This window comes from Myotis brandtii, unplaced genomic scaffold (assembly GCF_000412655.1).
Source record: "Myotis brandtii unplaced genomic scaffold, ASM41265v1 scaffold504, whole genome shotgun sequence".
NCBI lineage: Eukaryota > Metazoa > Chordata > Mammalia > Chiroptera > Vespertilionidae > Myotis > Myotis brandtii.
In genome coordinates this window covers 679,784-698,658 of record NW_005369217.1, presented here as the reverse complement: position 1 = coordinate 698,658, position 18,875 = coordinate 679,784, and the positions used below count along the sequence as shown (strand labels likewise).

At 48.4% G+C, this 18,875-nt stretch overlaps 1 protein-coding gene across 2 annotated transcripts in view; it reads left to right on the top strand.

Annotated features, from left to right (window-relative positions):
• Positions 1-18,875, top strand: part of TSPAN11 (tetraspanin 11) — a 64,943-nt gene that overhangs the window by 19,567 nt on the left and 26,501 nt on the right. For both annotated transcript variants that reach the window (XM_014548339.1, XM_014548338.1), the window contains exon 2: positions 11,465-11,559. In XM_014548339.1, coding sequence (XP_014403825.1) covers positions 11,476-11,559 — 84 coding nt within the window. In that variant the 5' untranslated portion in view covers positions 11,465-11,475. The remainder of the gene's footprint in view (positions 1-11,464; positions 11,560-18,875) is intronic.

Below are 18,875 nucleotides of genomic sequence, written 5' to 3'. Positions count from 1 at the left end.
GAAGACCTTCTTCCACCCTAACTGCACCAGAGAGGGCCGGAGCAGAACCGCCTGGAAGGGTGCCCCCGACTGGCCTCCTCCTCAGGGCCTATGTGCAGTGAGCAGCCTTTTTGCCTTGGTGTGGTCATGTGCACTCAGACCCTGAGGTCCTGTGCAGCTTCCAAAGACACAGCCCAGGTTTCCCTGGCTGAGCACGGGATCTGGAAAGCTGTTGTCCACGGTGTGAGTCGAACATGCTAGGAGCTGCCATGGGAGGAAGATGGGAGCCAGGACCAGACCACATGCCCCGTGTTCCCTGGCCCTGGCCAAGGGCACAGAGCAGGCTTAGCTGTGCCAGAGGTGGTTCTCATCGTGAACTGGGAGCTGGGCACTGACCAGTGAAGCCTGATGCAATGACAGAACCTGGCGGGCAGCCCAGCCTCCTGCACTGGCCTGGCAGCAGCCAAACTGGACATGTTCCTAGGAGGCAGACGGGCACCAGGAACCCGGGCAGGACGGTCTGCCAGACAGTCTGAAGCCAGGGGAGGCTCCTCCGGAGCAGCACAGGGAGTGGCTGTGGGTGGACTTGCATTCCAGACAGGCTGCGTGTCCTTGAATAAGTTGCCTTATCTGTAACGGGATCCTAAGAGTACCCACCTCTTAGTTATTGTCAGAACCACTATAATAATTCTATCATCATTATTTTAATTATTCTCATTATTATTCTCATCATTGGTGCAAATAACCAGTGAGCTAAAGCCTGGAGAGGACAGAAATAGCAAACCACGTGTCAGCGTGCAGGGGCTGCTGCCATTCCCAGGCGATGGGAGGGGCGCGGCTCTGCCCAGTTGCCCAGGGCAGATTCCATGTTCAAAAAATGAGTCGGTCCTTGGCTGGGTAGCTCAGTTGGTTAGAGCATCGTCCTGATATGCCAAGGTTGCAGGTTCAATGCCAAGTCAGGGCACATACAAGAAATAACCAATGAATGCACAAATAAGTGGAACAACAAATCTCTCCCCCCTTTCATCCCCCTCACCCATCCCTCTCTCAAGTCAATAAACATATCCTCACGTGAGCATCAAAAACTATATATGAAAGAATATACTGATAGAATATCGCTTTCTCATTGTGTCGATAAATAAACGGAGGCTCAGAGAGGGGCAGTGACTTGCCCAAGGTGCTGGCCAGTAGAGAGGGAAATCCTGAATCAGACCCCCTGGCCCCGGGGCCTCTGCCTGTCCCACCGTCTGCCTGCCGATGCACCCCGTCTGTTGGTGGGCTTCCTCAGCATCACGTTGGCAATTCCTCTCCTTGGGAACCATGGAAGGGAAGACGGCCCTCGGTGCTTTTCCCTCAGCTGGGCCCCAGGAGCACACAAGTGCCCCCTCCCCTTGGGGTGATGATCAAGCAGCTCCCGCCTGGACAGGGCCTTGTGCACGTGTCTCCACGTGGGTGATGAAAAGAGCAGCTCTTCCTCAGAGGAAATCATAGATCCATTCATTCAAGAAGATGGAGGAAATTATCACACAGAGCCATCTCTGAGTGTGGGAAAGATTATAGACTGTATTCTTCTCTATAATTATGCTGGTTTTAGCAGGAGCAGTTAAGTATATTAGGCAATGCATTCTTTTTTAAAGATGTTTTTGAAACCCAGTTTGTCAAAATGAAAACCCCATGCTCTTAGCTACTTGCTAGGTGGCCATGTGCCCAACTACAACCTCATTATAATGGAGAAAGGGAAGAACAACTTTTGGTAAATCACTAGCAGTCTTGGCTATACCTTATGAGTCAAACTTAAGTTTTAACGCACCTCCCATCCTCTAGAAAAATGGGGAGGATATCTACCTACAGATCACAGTTAAGGCTTATTATTTAAAGAGCCATCTCTGAGTGTGGGAAAGATTATAGACTGTATTCTTCTCTATAATTATGCTGGTTTTAGCAGGAGCAGTTAAGTATATTAGGCAATGCATTCTTTTTTAAAGATGTTTTTGAAACCCAGTTTGTCAAAATGAAAACCCCATGCTCTTAGCTACTTGCTAGGTGGCCATGTGCCCAACTACAACCTCATTATAATGGAGAAAGGGAAGAACAACTTTTGGTAAATCACTAGCAGTCTTGGCTATACCTTATGAGTCAAACTTAAGTTTTAACGCACCTCCCATCCTCTAGAAAAATGGGGAGGATATCTACCTACAGATCACAGTTAAGGCTTATTATTTAAAATAATCCATGGGCTTTTTTTTATCAAGTGTACCAGCCCCCAAATATCTGCCCACCCTCACTGGGTTTGGGCAGCCCAACCTGTGAACACCCTCCTTACCTGCTCATCACTGCATATTGTGCTGCCCAGTCCCTGCTTGGCAACTTCCAAAAAAAGCCAGAGTTTCACCCAGCCTACCCCATCAGAAGAAAGGCACCCAGGCCCAGTAGGGAAGATAGGTGTCGTTAGTCGGGACACTTGTAAGTCAAGGCCCCACTGTACTAATGTTGTGGCCCCACCCCATAACAAAGAAACAGAATTTCCGGAGATGAGGCCCAGAAATCAGGATTTTAAAAAGATTCCCAGGTGATTCTAATGTGCAGCCAAGGTTGAGAACCACTGTGGTAAGGGTTCTGGTTTACTGGAAATGAGAGAGAGAGAAGGAAAACAAACAGCTAGTTAAGTTAGCAGCTGTGCACACCTCTATAGACCATGCCCTGTAAAATTCTGGGCGCAGCTGTGCACAATTCCAAGGGCAGCCAATCACATCGGAGTGTACAGCGCCCCCTGGAGTTGAGTGATGTGACAACACCATCCTTGTCTCATCCCCACGTGCCACCCCTCTGCTGAACCGGAACACCTGGGCTCTGGGACCTTCCTGTGGCTGCTGCTCCTCGCCTTGCAGATCCTGAGCTCAGCCTGACTGGGCCACCACTGAAGCCTCCATCCTTGCTATGAGAGGTTTCTCAGGAGGCAGTCAGTGCTCTAAGAACCTTCCTGGGCAGCGAAATCAACTCTAGATGGAAATGACTTCTCTCCTCAAATCCTGCTAAACGACAGGCCGGCGAGGCGTTGACTAGGACTCTGGGACACCAGGGCTTCATCCCTGGGTCTGCCAGAGCGGCTCAGACTCCTCAAGTATAAAATAGAGGTGAAAGCACCTGCCTCACTGAGTCACTGAGACACTAACTGAGAGACCTGGCCCGATGAGGGCCCACCTCTATTCGCTGGCTGAAGCTGCAGGGTGATGGGGTGTCCAGCTGCCAGCCAGAGTCTGAGAGAGGCACTGGGGCCAGAGATGGATTCTCAGGACCCTAAAACACCTTGTATTCGTGACAGGGAAATCAAATGTTTCTGGAACAGAGGCAGAATGACCTGCCTCCCTTGGATCCGGCGTTTGTTTATTCAATTAGCTATTTTCAGATCCAGTGCGCACACACACTCGGTCTCTCACAGCTCTGCAGCCCATCATGCTGAGCATCTGCAGGAGGAGGGGGAGGAGGCCACTGTGTTTCTCAGCGCTGAGATCCGCTGGGGTGGCTCCTGGCTTTCCTGGCCTCTGCTGGGAGCCATCTTTAAGGGCTGGAGCCAAGGTGGACAAAGAGGGTGTGGGGCTTGGAGACGGGGCAGATGCATGTTCATTGTCAATGCCTGTCGAAGCTGCCCCCCGGGTGGTTTCTTCGGAGGTCTGACTCTAGGAAGCACCTGACTGTCCTGTTCCCATTTGTGCCTCATTGTTTATGTCCACAAGGATTTCCGACTTGGGTGTACCAGGGACATAGGTCCGTGTCTCTCCCCTGAGGCCGGAATTGAAAGACAAAGAAAATGAGTGGATGAGGCAGAGAAAGCTCTGGGAGAAAACGATGAGAGGAGCATCCTGGGCTGCCTGTGCCAGACTTCCTGGAGGGCCTGCTGGTGGCACTGCTGGTGCCCCTGCCAAACCGTCCACACAGAACCGTGCTCCCCCTTCCCTAAATTCAGCTGCAGAAGTGATAAGCTTGGCTTGTCTCCTTTTGTTCACCTTTAACTTGGGTGTCCTAGGGACAACTCTTAAAGAGGCAGGTGCTTTCACATGGCTTGTTAGTGCACGTGTTCGTCAGTTCATTCATTCACTCAACATCTGACACCCAAGCACCCGAAGCTGTGGTAGATGTCCACTTTACAGAACTGAGCTCATATTTTAGCAAGTAATATAGTTCAGGCAAATGCTTTAGGCTTAATTAATGAGGGTGTTGGTGACCCACTGTGTAAGAGCAGGAAGTGGGTTGCAGAAACCTACAGCGTATAGAGGGAGGTGGGGCAGAAAGATTCAGAGGCTGGAGGAATACTGAATATCGTGACAAGCAGTGTAACATAGTGGTGAAGAGCCAGGATGGGACACCCAAACCAGGATATTTTTTAAGTGAAAAGGGTCACCACAATAATCATGCCGAGACAGTAGGTTTACATTGGGACTGTCCTGGAGAAACTGGCATTGTGGCCAAACTGCAACACATGGTCCCCTGTGGAGAGTCCACTTTGAAACCAGACTAGACTGCCTGACTCGGAATCCTCCCTGGCTTACTAACAGCGTGGCCACAGAAAACTCTATAAACTGTCTCCCTTTCCTCATCTGTAACGTGGGGAGTGGCCATGCCTGTTCATGGGTTATTGTAAGGATTAAGGGGGTAATAATGCTTACAAAGTGCTTAGAACCATATATACCTGACACAAGGCACATGATCGATAAGTATTAGCCATTGTTATTCCTAGGCACATGATAATGTACACAGAGCCTTAGATGATGCAGAAGTTGTCAGAAATGACTATGCCAGCTCTAAGTCCTAAAAGGGAGCCATGTCTTTACCCAACCCAGCAAGGGAGATGGAGTTATTCCAGTTTTGTAGATGAGAGAAACTGAGGTCCAAAGTCACAGAGCAAGTTAGAAACAGAAGTGGGACTGGGACCCAAGTCTCTGGGTGCAAGCCCAGTCCTCCTTAAGTGAAAGTTGGGGAAAGGAGTGGGTAAGGCTGACATCTAACATCGTCTGGGCTTAATGACCACCTGAGCCCAACTTTGATGGCAGAGGCCCTCAGATGCAGCCCCGGGGAGTCCCACCTACCCACTCCTGGGTTCCCAGGCTGCAGCCCTGCTGTTGAGCACCTCCTCCCAGCATCACTGCTCCTTTTGCAATGCCTTGCTGTGTTGAGAACTGAGATGAGGTGCTTAATGTTCATTATAACTCTTGCCTTTAACCTCTTTTTAAATCTATTTTTCTTCAGTAGGAATATATGTTTTAATAACATGATTAATAAAACTGGAGAATAAACATTCTTTTCAATTCACAGGACATAGTCACTAGAAGAAACTATTTTCTGGGGCATAAAGCAAGTCTCAACAAATTTCAAATGACTGAAATCATATAGAGCATATTCTTCAGCAATAGTAGAATCAAGCCAGAAATCAGCAAGAAAAAGACAACTGCAACATTTCCAAAATGTTCGAAAATTAGACAATTCACATATAATCTTAGATCAAAAAATAAATTGCAATAGGAATTAGAAAATACTTTGAAATGAATAGTGAAAATACAACAAAACAAAATGTCTACAAAGCAGCCAAAGCAGTACTCAGAGGGAAATATACAGCCTTAAAATACATATATTAACTTTGAAAGAGATCATCAAGCTGTACACTTAAGATTTCTATACTTTACTGTGTGATTATTAAATTTTGAAAGGTTAGGAAATCAGGAAATTATCTGATTTAAATCACACTAAAATACAAATGAGTGATAACATTCAGTTATGTCCTTTCAAGAAAGATTTATCTAACTGAAGTGATTTTTGTCACACTTTCAAGCAAAATGCCATTAAAAACTGGAAAATTCCAGGTAGTCAATGCATGAGAGTTTAGAAGCCTTTCAAATGGACCTTTAGCCAACCTATCAAAACATTACGTTTTGGGGGACACTTTAGGTGAAATAGAGCCTAGAAAGTAAGATGATGATGAATGAAAAAGAAAGAGTAAACTAGGACAAATAATGTTCGAATATATTTTCATAGGTTCAGACTTAAACATGGTGAGTAGAAACCCAGGGAGCTCTCTACTGGTGTCTCCTGCACTGTTTCCAGAATGAGCTTGGAAAAGATCCCCTTCAACTCTCAGTTGCTTTTCAATATGTAATCTCAAATTTATTTCTCTATAATTTTATAGAAAATATAATTCTCTATAGGTTCTCATGATTTTGAAGTTCATCGTAATACTAACCTTAATTAAATAGTATTCATATTTATATCCTTCTCTTTCAAAATGACTTTCCTGTTTGAACCAACCTACTTTGTTAAAGTAAGGTCTTGATTTTCTGCATCTGGATTCATCATGGTCACCTGAGGATAGGGTCTCCTGTGGTGGCCATCTAAGTGCAGTCTACTAGCAGGAGGTGGGCTTAGGTGCAGAGGCCTTGAGATTGTGTCCCCAGCTATCAGATACGTGGCCTCTGACTTATGTATTCTATAGGGTTACCCAGGCGATGCCCTTCATTCTTAAGGAGTTGGTGGCAATAATCTCTTCACCCTTGTGTGACACTGAAGCTGTAAAATTGCATTGCACACGGTTCTTACAAATTCTCCATCCCATTTGATCCTCACAACCACCCTACAAGGGATACAAAGCTGGACCAACATCAGCTCCTTTACACAGAGGAGGAAGCTGGAGCCTGAGAGGTCACGCGACTTGCCCAGGGTCATACTGTTGTAGGTGACAGCTGGTATTCACACCCAGATCTTCTAACCTGCTGCCTAGTGATGTTTTGTTTGTTCACTGATTCTTGTCATAACACTGGGGAATCCTCATTTCATGGGTCAGACTGCAATTTAAAAACAAGGACCCAGGAAAAACAGCGAAGGGTGATACCCATCTACAGGCAGAACCTCCCAAGACTCTGTACATGTATAAATGCAGAGAATAAGGAGAAGCCAAACCACCTGTCTAGGGTTATGAGGGAGCCCTGACTGATCCAGATAATGCATGTGGGCACTCACAAATGAAGTGAAAAATAGAGTCATGTACTTAGGAAAACATATCTCAGAGCATAAAGACTGGAAGTCTTAGTTCTAGAATTTTAATTCAAGTTCTGCCTACAGTCTCATCCACATGATGCTGTAGTTAGCAATCAAACCCTAAGTTTGGTCTAAAAGAGTTAAGTATTAAATTAATGGATATAGCTCAGTTTCTAGTTACACTTAATAAATCATTATTAATATTATTAATACATTAGCCAATCAAAATCTTGTTGGTGGTTATAGTGACAGGAGACCAGGTCCCTGCCTTGCCGCTAATGGGCAGTGAGACTCCCCCATGGACCCCGCCCCTGGACTCGGCTCCCTCAGTTCTCCAAGGGGCCGAGCCAGAGATCCTTTGGCTCCTTCCAACTATCCCATTCGGAGGATCTGAGGAAGCTCCACTTTTGTGACTGTTTCAGATGGACCATCCCCCACCAGGAATGGGCCAAAAGAGTGGAAATTAAATAAGAGGGAGATCAGGACAAAGAAGGACGAGGCTGTCTGCGTGGGGAAGGAACCACACCTTGCAGGACTGCAACCAGGTTCCATTAAAAGCGAAAATTAATTTACACATTAAACCACTTAGGCTTGTTTCCTTTCCAGCTGTTTTTGACCATCATTCAGCAGGGCCTCTTGCTGAATGATGGTTTCCAGAGGTGGAAACTGGCACTTCTTTACCTGAAGCGGTGGGGCTGGGGTGGGGCGTGGTTTTGCTTTTGTTTGAATCACTAAGCTCCCCGGGAGCCTCCCCTGGTAAGGGGTGGTCTCCGCTTAGGGAATGGAGAGTCAGGGCACCCTCAACCTGAACTAACATGGCCAACAAGATTGCCCTGGACCCCCACCCTGATTTTTCGGTCTTTCTGCAGCCCAGGCCACTGGGCCCAGCCATACCTCCAGACCTTTTCTCACACTGTTCCCTCTGCCTGAGCATCCCTCCCTCCTTTTCTGCCTGTCCACAAGGATCAGATTAAATGCCCCTATCTGCCCCTCCACCCCCTCCCAACCCGGCAGAATTAATGCCACTTCCTCTGTGTTACCACGTGGCTATGAGCTCCTTAAGGATGAACTCCAACCTTCTAAGCACAGCTCCTGGCACAAGCTGGGGCCTCAGTGCATGCTTGTTGAATGAGTAAAGGATGAGACTGGCCCAGATGCCAACAGTGCTTTGTATTCATGTGCAATGTATGCAGTCAGTTCCCAAGCACTCCCCGCCTGCCCCACCCACCCCCCAACTCGGGCCACCCATCACCATGAAAGGACTCAGCCTGCTCTGCTCACCAACACATCTGGCCAGCTGGGCTCTTTCTGCATGTCCCTCATCCTCTCTGCACTGTGAGGCTCATTCAGTTCACTTGAGGTTGGGGCCGTAGAGGAGATGATAATGCCCAAGTCCCACAGCCCATGACGCTACATGTCCGGCCCTGATGAAAGTCCCGCAAATCCATCACTTCACCATGAAGGCATCTGCAGTTGCTTTTCTGAGATGGCCTATGGTGTGGGTCCCGTCTGCCGTTCCCAGCCCCCAGCCTGCTGGCTGTCCTGAATCCCAGCTTTGTTCAGCAGTCAGAGCCTTGGCCTGAGGGGCCGGCGCCCTGAGGCTGCATTACCAGGCTGTGTGGGAAATCTTTGGCATTTCATCGGGAACTGTCCTAAATGTGATGCTCCACCCCTACCCCGCTCAGTTATGCCTGCTCAGAGGCAGAGGATAATTAATTACATGCGGGGTCCTGGACAAGCAGAAGCAGAAGGGGCTTTGAAGAACACTGGTTCAGAGTGTGGTCCCCAGACCCCCGCATCAGCCACCTTTGGGACTAGGCTGACCAACCACCCAGTGTGCCCAAGATTATGCAGGCTTAACGTTGAAGGTCTCTTACTCAGAGAAATCCCTCTGTCCTGGGGAAATCAGACCCTGCCAAGGAATGAATTCCCAGGCTCCCTCCCCAAGCCTAGAATCTGAAACCTTGAGGCTGGGGCTGAGTGATCTGTGTTTTAACAAGCCCTCCAGATAATTTTTTTCACATCTAAAAATGTTATTTATATTAAAAAAATACTCATTTGTTTTTAAAAGCATTAAAGAGAGAAAGAGAAACAGAAGAGGTGTGGAGTAGCAGGCACGCCCCTAAGCAATGTCCATGGGAAGGTGCAATTTTTGGTTCTCTGGAATCCAATGGTGTGTTTATAAATGAAAAAAGACAGTTAAAGGTCCCCCAAAGCCCATGGTTGTTATGTTACCCACACCCACCAAGAAAAAGGGCACCAGCAAAAGAGCAGAGAGGACAAGGAAAACCAAGAGTGTGGCCACTGGGAGATTGAGTCCCTTGGCCCGGGTCACACCTCAAGGCCAGCTTTCAGACCCAAGCACCGGGCTCCACGCTGGCACTGACACTGACACTTCTGTGGGGCCTCTGCCACCCAGCACAGGGCACTGCATATACCATGGGCGCAGGGGGGAAAGAGCGCTGAACAATGGGGGTAGGAAACTGCTACCAACCGTTAGCCTGTGACTTCAGAGAGGTCATTTAAAAATGTATGTCTTAACTCAGACGTGTTTACTTCTCGTTCCTTCGGCAGAGGCTGAAGTAAAGTGAGCCCGGCGGTTTCCCCTCGCCCTGACACTCTGTGGTTCTATCTTTTCTACCACTAATGGCTGGGGTTTTACCATTAGAAATGTGTTTCTTTGTGTTACATCTTGTCTGAACTCCTTTTCAAAAAATACAATTTTCCTTGAGCGGGCCCTGACCCCTTGGCTTGCAGGTCTAGAGAATGCTCCATGGCATGAGTCCAGTGGGCCTGGTTGGAGGGGAGGGGCAGGCAAATGGAGGGGAGAATGCGAAGGGGAGAGGCTGGGCCCCAAACAGTCACTTCACTAATGGCCCCAGCGGCCCAGAGGAGCTCTGCCAGGCCTCCGCAGAAGGACCTTATAATAGCTCCCATTCCAGTCGCCTGGCTGACCCCATCTATCACCATTTTTTTTAACTTTTTTATAGGCTTCTTTTTTCTCCTTTTGTGTTTTTTTCCACCAGCCTGCATCTCAGACTAAATTAGAGAAAAATGGGTTTTGTCTTTTTTTAACAAGAAGACTAAAAGTCTTAAATTACCTCTTCAAGGTCTGCAAATAGAAAGGCCAAATAAGACAGCCACCTTTTCGTTTCTCCCTTCTGCTCTCCCTGTCCCAGGAGCCCTGGAGCTTGAGATAAGAGGCAGAGCACTGGCTCAGGAGGAAGTGACCTGGGCTTAACCAGCACCAGCCAAGGAGCAGGAGCAGGGTGGTGGCAAGGAGGGCCTGACGGAGATGGGGAATGAGGGAAAAGAGATGGGAATGGGCCAAACCCATGCCCCTTGGTTCTAGAATAAAAGAGGTTCCCTAAAGGGAGATGGTTTCCTAAGGGGGCACTTCTCTGTGGGTGTGAGCGTGGGTGTGCAGGTGCTGGGGAGAGAGGCCCGAGGAGAAGAGGAAACCACTCAGGCTGTGGTTCAGACTTACTGAGAAGCAAACGGGATTCCCGGGCACAATGAATCTCTCCACCTCTGTCACCAGTTGACGTCACAGCTTCCAGAGAGTCCATCAGTGGGCATGAGGGCAAGGAGAGGAAGCATGGTTCCGGGGCAAAGACTAGGAATTTTAGTGCTGGAGTCCTGGGTTCTGATCCCGCTACGTGTAATAATAATAGCTAACAGATATGCTAAACTCCTCTCATAGATTATCCTTCTTAATCTTCAAAACAACCCTGCAATGTAGGTATCATTACTATCCCCATTTACAGATGAGGACACCGAGGAATGGGACTTATCCAAAGTCACACACCTTATGGCAGACGCAGGTGTGAGCTCAGGGAGTCAGACTCCAGAGCCCTTGTACTCTTCCTGCCAAAACACTAAGCCTGCCCACCTGCTTCCTCATTTGGAAAGTGGAGGTGCAGGGGACCATGGGGTGGACTGGGTAATTGTCAGGGGACGATGGGGTGGACTGGGTAATTGTTAAAGTCCTTTCCAGCACTGATGCTGTGGTTTGGGGCTCATGCCTCACCCATGCATGCAGAGGTCCTACTCAAATGATGCAGAGTGCAGGATTCTGATGCAAAGCAGGTATAGGCTGTGTGTGTGTGTGTGTGTGTGTGTAAGACAAGTAAGCTTGTGTCCTGCAAACCTGATGAGTCAGGGGAGAGAATAAGAACACAACAAGGCCAGCACAAAGTCTTTAGGAAGACTCGTAGATTAGACCTGTGTCAAAAGGACAAAACCAAAATCTTGACAATTCTGCCCAATTCACCTCCATGTGTCAGTAGCCTTTGCATTTCCCTGCTCTTTGCTCCGGGTCTAACACCCATGGCCTCAGACTCCCCTGACCAGACAGGCTAGTCAGCCCTTTGAGGGGCACCTTGCCAAGGAGCTCTGGCTCTGGGAAGGACAAGATGGTTCCCTGTGCACCCCCAGCCCAGCACGTGTGTCTTCTTTGCAGGCCCAGCTACCATGGCCCATTACAAGGCTGAGCAGGATGACTGGCTGGTTGTCTACCTGAAGTATTTACTCTTTATCTTCAACTTCTTCTTCTGGGTAAGTGAATTCTGCACACACATACCCCTCCTGGCACCGGATGACTTAAGCTACCTTTTTTGTGTGTGAGTCACCACTCTGGGGTTGATTTCCTCCAAATCAAAGACCACCCATGGGCAAATTCTGCCTACTTGAAAGCAAATATGTACATTTGCTACTGAGGGGGAAGAAAGAATCCGGTCTGCAGGTTGGCATGGAGTCTGTACCACATGCCATCTGAATAAAGGAAGCATAAACATAACAATGAGCTTTGTGTTCCTGCTGGCTGTACAAAGGGTCCAGCTCTTTCTTCCCTGCTAGCTTGTACCAGTGCCTTGTGGGAAATGTGACTGCCTGAAATAATTGCCTGTTTTCCATCGAAGCCCATTTGCCTTCCGTGGCTCACAGTCTCGGGCCTGAGCAGAGAAACAGAAGTCCTGGGGGCCAGGGGCTGCCTCTGTGTGAGATGGGAATGGTCTCTATAGCGACTCCTCTCAGGAAACCCACCAGTGAGGTCTTCTAGGAGGGGAGTCTGTCCACTTGAAGCAGTTATCAGGAAAGTCAGAGCAGAGTACTGTTAGTTCCCAAAAATAGTCAGGCATGGAATAGATACCTTTTGTGTTACAGTCTCACTAAATTTGTAGAGGCAGAGTACTCAGAGTGCAGGCTTTGCCATCAGACGGACCTAGGCTCCCCTGTTACTAATGGTGTGGCCTTAGGCATGCCACTTACGTTGCCTGAGACTCCCCAGCTACAAAACAGGGATCATTTCTAACCTTTTAGCGTTTGTCAAAATCAAGACAACAATTCCAAAATGAAGTCACTTACGCTAAGCTCCACATCACCAAACTGAGACTTAATTACAGTGCTGGTCCTCCAAGAAATGGAATCTTAAACCAGTCAAACAGAAGCCACCTGATCAGCACTAGTTAAATAATCTTCCTGATGGACCCCTGCCATCCCCTCAAAGAAAGTAACCTTGAAATAACTAACCTGCGTTTTTGTCTGGTATAACTTCCTTGTTCTGGCTCCCTTCTGCCTATAAAAGGCTTTCATCTTATAGACTTGGAGCTCCTTTCTACCTGCTGCCTGATTTGAATTGATTTTTGCTCAAATAAACTCAAAAAGTTTAATATGCCTCAGTTTATCTTTTAATAGTTCATTTAGCAAATACCCTGAAATGGTATGTATTAAGTACTTAGCTCAGTCTCTGCACATAGAAAGCATTTGATAAACTCAATATTTCAGATATATTAGGTGTAGAAGGCCTAAAAACTCTACCAAATCAACCTGCCGATGAGGCAGAGCTGAGATGCCTGCTCACATGGGAAGGGGTACACCCCCTTGACAAAGTCCTAGAAAATCTCAGAAATGCAAAGGCAGAGATGGGATATGTCTCCATTTTAGGTTCTTCCATTAAGATTACTAAAATTGGTTAAGATTGGGAAGGATCGCTGGTTTAGGATTGGTGGATACAGCAAGGCAAGGGTTCTGAAAGTCTTGGAGAGTAGGCAGTCATTTGATGCTCTTAAAAAGTCAAACAACTTGATCTTTGTTTAAATGGTTTATTATGAAAAGTTCCTGAAATAAACTTCTTTTATTTGCAACTTTTATTTTCCTAGGCAAGTGTTCCCTGGAATAGTGAAGTTGTGTTGATGAAAACAGTGGAATAATAGAGCCATGTTGATGTGATCAGTAAGCTGTGTGGGTGCAGATAGGTTCAATTCTCAGAGATAAATCCAATAGGGGTGGTTAGGATTCTCAATGAATGAGAATTATTTTTAAAGAATAAGTATGTTTTTCCTGATCATAAAAGTCTTATGTATCCCATACAAATAATCTCTAAAATACTGCAAAGTATAAATAAGAAAATCAAAATTGTCCATATCTCACTATGCTAGGGCTTTCATAATGAAGTACCATAAGCCAGGTGGCTTTAGACAACAGAAATTTACACTCTCACAGCTCTGGAGGCCAGAAGTTCAAAATAAAGATGTCAGCAGGGCTGTGGTCCCTCCGAGACACTGGGTAGAATGTCTCCTTGACTCTTCCTGGCTTCTGGTGGTGGCTGGCAGTCCTTGGTGTTCCTTGGTACTCCTTGACTTGCAGCTACATCACTCTTCTTATCTCTGCTCTGTTCTTACATGTTGTTCCTGTTTTTGTCTTCACATGGCATTGTCTTCTTCATTAGGACCACCCTAATGACTTCATCATAATTCTGCCAACTTTCTATTTCCAAAGGTCACATTCATAGATAGTAGGGTTAGGACTTCAACAAATTTTGGAGGGACACAAATCAACCCATAATACTCACCATCCCAGGAATGACCATTGTTGACATTCCCTCTAGACTTTGTCCTGATGGGGACAAGAGGTGGTGGGTAACCTGCACTATGGGAGGCACAGTGGGATAGGAACACCTGAAGAGAGTCAAGGGACAATGACAAGATGAGGTCATTAATTGGATGGGGTTAAGAGGCAAGAGATGTTTAGGAAATGGGTTATATTATAGATGTTTATAACTCTTGGGTTGATAGTGGAGCTCTTCCTTACAATGGAAACCAAATGGCAGGTCAGATGTAGGCTTGGTGGTTTGAGTTGCCAGGGGACATCTGAACAGAGATGCTCATTGGGCAGTTAGCTCACGACTCTGGATCTCAGATGGGGATCATCCCCACCCAGACAGTGGTTGCAGCCATGGAAACTAGTGAGCAGCCCCTGGGAGAGCATAGATTCTGAGAAGACAGCAGAGGTAAGAGTGAGACATGGAGCATCCCAACTAGGCGGGGTGAGTCTAGGGTTGGCAATGATCCCCATTTTCCCTGAACTGAGGGGCTCCCAGCTGTGGGACTTCTGGCACTAAAACCAGGAGAGCCCATGCAAGCCAGAACTAGAGGAGCTAGAGGATGAGCAGTCTGAGAAGTGAGAAGAAAACCAGGAGAAAGAGTGTCATAGAAGCTGGAGATCAGGGAGGGTCAACTATGTTAAAGGCAAGGGACACATCAAGCATTTTAAGACCTAGAAAGTAGCTAACGGGTTTGGCCACACAGAGTTTATTGGTGACTGGTGACAACACGCTCAGGAGAGTGGTAAGAACACTCTCAGGCGGAGGTCAAGGAGGTGGACACTCAGTGTAGACAACACCACTGGGCACGAGGAGAAGGGAGGGCTGTAGCTTAAGGGGCCCAAGACCTATTGTGAGGTGCTCAGCCACCATCCTGCCTGTGCTGGGTCCCTGTAGGCGGGAACAGGCAGTAAATGCAGTGACCATCCTCAGGGTCCCTTCCAGCCATAGGGACTCAAAGTCTGCCTGTTGGTGTTTCACTCCTTTGGGACTGGTGAGAAGAAGGACGCATGGGTAGAGCTCAGGCAGATGGGTAGCAGGCATGTTTCCAGGGCAGCTACCAGTGAGGGCAGCTTCCCCCATACAGCTCTCCCTGCTTCGAGTCAAAAATACCCCTGCCTGGGGCCTGGGTGGACGTGGACCAGCTTCCCAGGGACACATTCAGCCAACTCTCATTTTCCTTCTGGGGGATGGTCAGTTTCTGAACATCCAGGCCTCAGTCCCCAGCCCTGGGTTCCTGGCATCTGTGCCCTGGACCTGCTGTGATCTTCTCAGAAGTAGATATGGGCAGACTGCTGGCCCACGTTCTGCAGCGCACAAAGTCCCCGGGGCTTTACAAGAGTTCCCCAGGATGGGCCTTGTCCATGAGGACCCTGCATCCCTCCCACAGGAGAGGGCTCCCTCCCAGAGTCCAGCTGCTGGTCCTCCCCACTGAGCCCCTCAAAGACACATAGCAATGCTAGCTTCTACATCGGCGGGTGCTGCCCTAGCCCCGCGTGGTTCCCACCCTCCGCCTTCTTCGTATAATCGTAATGCACCTCAACAGGGAGGGTCACAGATAGCGCCCCTCCACTGTTCACCAGCGCCCTGCCCACCACTGCCTCTGCACAGATGCATGTGAGCCTGAACAGCGGAGGCCAGTTCTCCCGGCTCCTATGATAGGGGTGAACCCTCCAACTTCCTTTCTCCTCCAGCACAGTGTTCATTTGCCGAATATCACCTTGCCCACTCTATGAAAATCCAGCACTGAGAGGCTAGGAAGTCCTGGGTTTTCTTCCGTGGTTGATGCCCAGCATTTGTGAGGCTCTGCTGGAAAAGACCTCCCGTGGCTGTCTCATGTGATGCTCACATCAACCCTGACAGTCGGGGTCACTATTATCCTCATTTCACAGGCAGGGAGCAGGCTCACCCAGCTCAGAACTTGCCCAGGGTACCATCGTGGTGATAAGCAGAGCTAGCGCTGACAACCAGGTGCTCTGCTCACTAATAATGACAATTTAAAAGTCCATTCTGCAATGTTTACTAAGCGCGTACTAAGTGCCAGCACTGTTCTAGGCACTGGGATACATCAGTGGAGAGAGTCCAGCTGTCACGGCTCACTGTTGTAGGCTTCCTCTGTGCTTGTCTTTCCACTTGCATCATCCCATTTACCCTCCCAGCACCTCGACGCTGTGAGCAGCTCTGTTAGAGCCCCATTCCACAGAGTGGAAAGCCCTTTGCCCAAAGTCCCAGCGCTGGACCCCAGCTCTATCTGAACCTTGAGTATTAGAAATAAATTCCTTGTTTAAGCCACCCAGTTATGGTATTTTATTATGGCAACCTGGTGGACTATAAAACATTTGGCAAATCACTTAATTTGAGCCTCACCTTTTTCATAAATTTAATAGGAATGTCAATACCTGTAAGAATCAAAGATTAATATTTAGAAAAACAATTAGCCCAGTTTTTGGTACATACTTGGTGCTTAACTATTATGCCCAATTGTTATGGTTAAACTAAGGAGCGTGCCTCATCCTACAGTTTTAAGACTTTGGGGAGCATGACCTATGTAAAAGATAATAGAAGCAAAAGAAATGCTTATATGTTCATGAAACTAAGCTTACCCTTACTGTATGCGATGCACTCTGATATTTTCTCTTCTATTTTGTGGTGCTTGGTTTGTTTTGGGGGGTTTGTTTTTTAGGGCAGGTTACAACCCACCACAGTTATTTCATAGCCCTGACCCCCTAGGCCTGTGTGCTTGGCCTCCAGGCTCTGTTGCCTCCAGCTCCAAGTCCTACACTTTCCTGCCGTGTCTTTTGGGGGCACACAGGGATTAGCGTTCCATAGTTTGAGAAACGCAGAGCAGTGGGATGGTGGGAGCAGTCATCACCTCCACCTGGATGAGGCACGACTCAGGTGCCAGGGACCATGCACCAGGCAGGTGTTCTTGATGAGACTTTAAACCAAGTCTCCACCAGCTGCCATTGTAGCATAATTTGAAGGTTACAAATAATTTTATGCAACCGAATTGTTCTCACAACCACTCTATAACTATCTTCATTCCCATTTTGTAGATTATAAAACTGAGGCTCGGATGATTGGCAAAGTTCTATGTCAATTCCGGGTTTTTGACTCAAAGTCCGGTGCTCTTCCCATCTCCATAGACCACTGACCCACAATCACAGCCTTAGTCCCACTGCTCTGATGCTTGTGTGGAATTTAAAAATGTCCCCAAAGTTCAAGGTTGATGGAGCAATCAAGGACGGTAGGGGCATTCAGACATGCAGAGTATAAATAATATAAGCAAGACTTAAGCAGCGTCACAGTGGACACCCATTTCCTGCACCTAAGCTCCACCCCACCTCTGGACCCCTACCCCCCACATTCAATCCATGCTTGAGCCCCCACCCTTCACCATCCCCTGTCCCTGACTCCCACCCCACCGCCTTGCACTTCAATTAACCCCGTGTTGATCATGACCATTTCACTGAGCAGGGGAGGCTCCTTGGCTACAGCTCTGCATCAGATACCAAAATGCCAACTCTCGTGCCTCCTTCATGGCCCGAGACAGAAGTGTGACCCACGCTTTCCTATGTGGCTTTTCTTCCCCCTCCCATTTCCTACTCAGCTCTGCACAGCTCCCTGCAATGTTGTTCTCTAATTTATTATTTTAATTAGCTGCCTGGCTGTGTTAACAATCAAAACTTTTCCAACCTCCCAGGAGCTGTGCCAGGCTGTGAGAGAGCTGGGGACCCTGCGGCTCCCTGGCCTGGGGCGGCTCCTCTGCTCTGAGGTCCTGCCCAGGGCATTGGCAGAGGCCACTGTGCTTCCTGTGGGGGCTCCGCCTCCAGGAAACCTGTGGGCTCCCTTAAGGGGGACATGGGTCAGGACAGGAAGCAGAGGTGCTGGGGGACTCATTCCTGTCCAGGGGAGTGAGGGGGCTGGAGAGCATCCACACAGCCCCCCAGGACCCCTAGAGGCCACTGGTAGGAAAGAGCCTCTGCTCGCTTTTTACGGAGGCTACATAGACCTTCACTTGGTCCAGCCTCCTCCCATGGAGCAGGGCCCTGCCTGCCTCCCAGGCATGTCATCAGAGAAAGACCGGTGAGGGCCTGGGCTTGGTGTTTCTGCTGTGCTCCTTCTTAAGGTGCTGAAGTCACAAGCCCCCCAAGGTGTTCAGGGCATCTCTGCCTCTGGCCGTCAGGCTGCTCGGGGACAGGCCCATACTGGAGGAGGACGCACATTTGGTCCGCACAGGCCATTGCCGATGAGACCAGTCAAGGATGAAGCCTGTGGGAACAGCTCTGAGCTGTCCCTGCTGTTCTCAGGGACTCCAGGCCTGGCTTGGCCCAGACACCAGGTGGCCTGCTTCATGCAAAGGAGCTCTGTGTGGGTCAGCAGCCCAGCTGGCAAAGCAGGCACTAAATCGGACGTGAGGTTCTGAGTTCTAGTCCCCTCTCTTCCTCTCGCTAGTAATGGCAGCTTGGAGCCGTCACCCTCTCTCTGGGCCTTGGTTTCTTCATCCAGAATATAAAAGGGGTTAGATGTGATTCTTTTCCTCTATTCTTCCCTCCTTCCTGCCTCCTCCCATAGGGAGTTACTGGGCATCTATCTACCATGTGTAGCACGCTGCTGGGGATGCTAAATGAATGAGATTTAACCAAGAGGCTAAAAGGAGAGACAGATAAAGTAACAAATACAGCAAATACGCTGTGATGAGTGTAACCATAGAAACCTGCCCCAGGCATGGAGCTAGTAGGGAGGACAGAATGATTCGCTCGCTGGGAGTGGGGCCAGCAATGGCACCCGGCAGGTTCAGAACGGGGTTTGAAAGAGGAACAGGCAATCTTGAGCTATTTCCCAGCTCAGCAAGTCCCAAGAGATCTGCTCTTATTATAAAGGTGGACGCTTATGGGGGAGAGGGGGGCGTAGTACTGATGTATTTCATCAGGGGCTCTTTAAAGTCCAAGAGCCAAGAAAAGAATGCCTTGCGTGGAAAGCTTATCCTTGA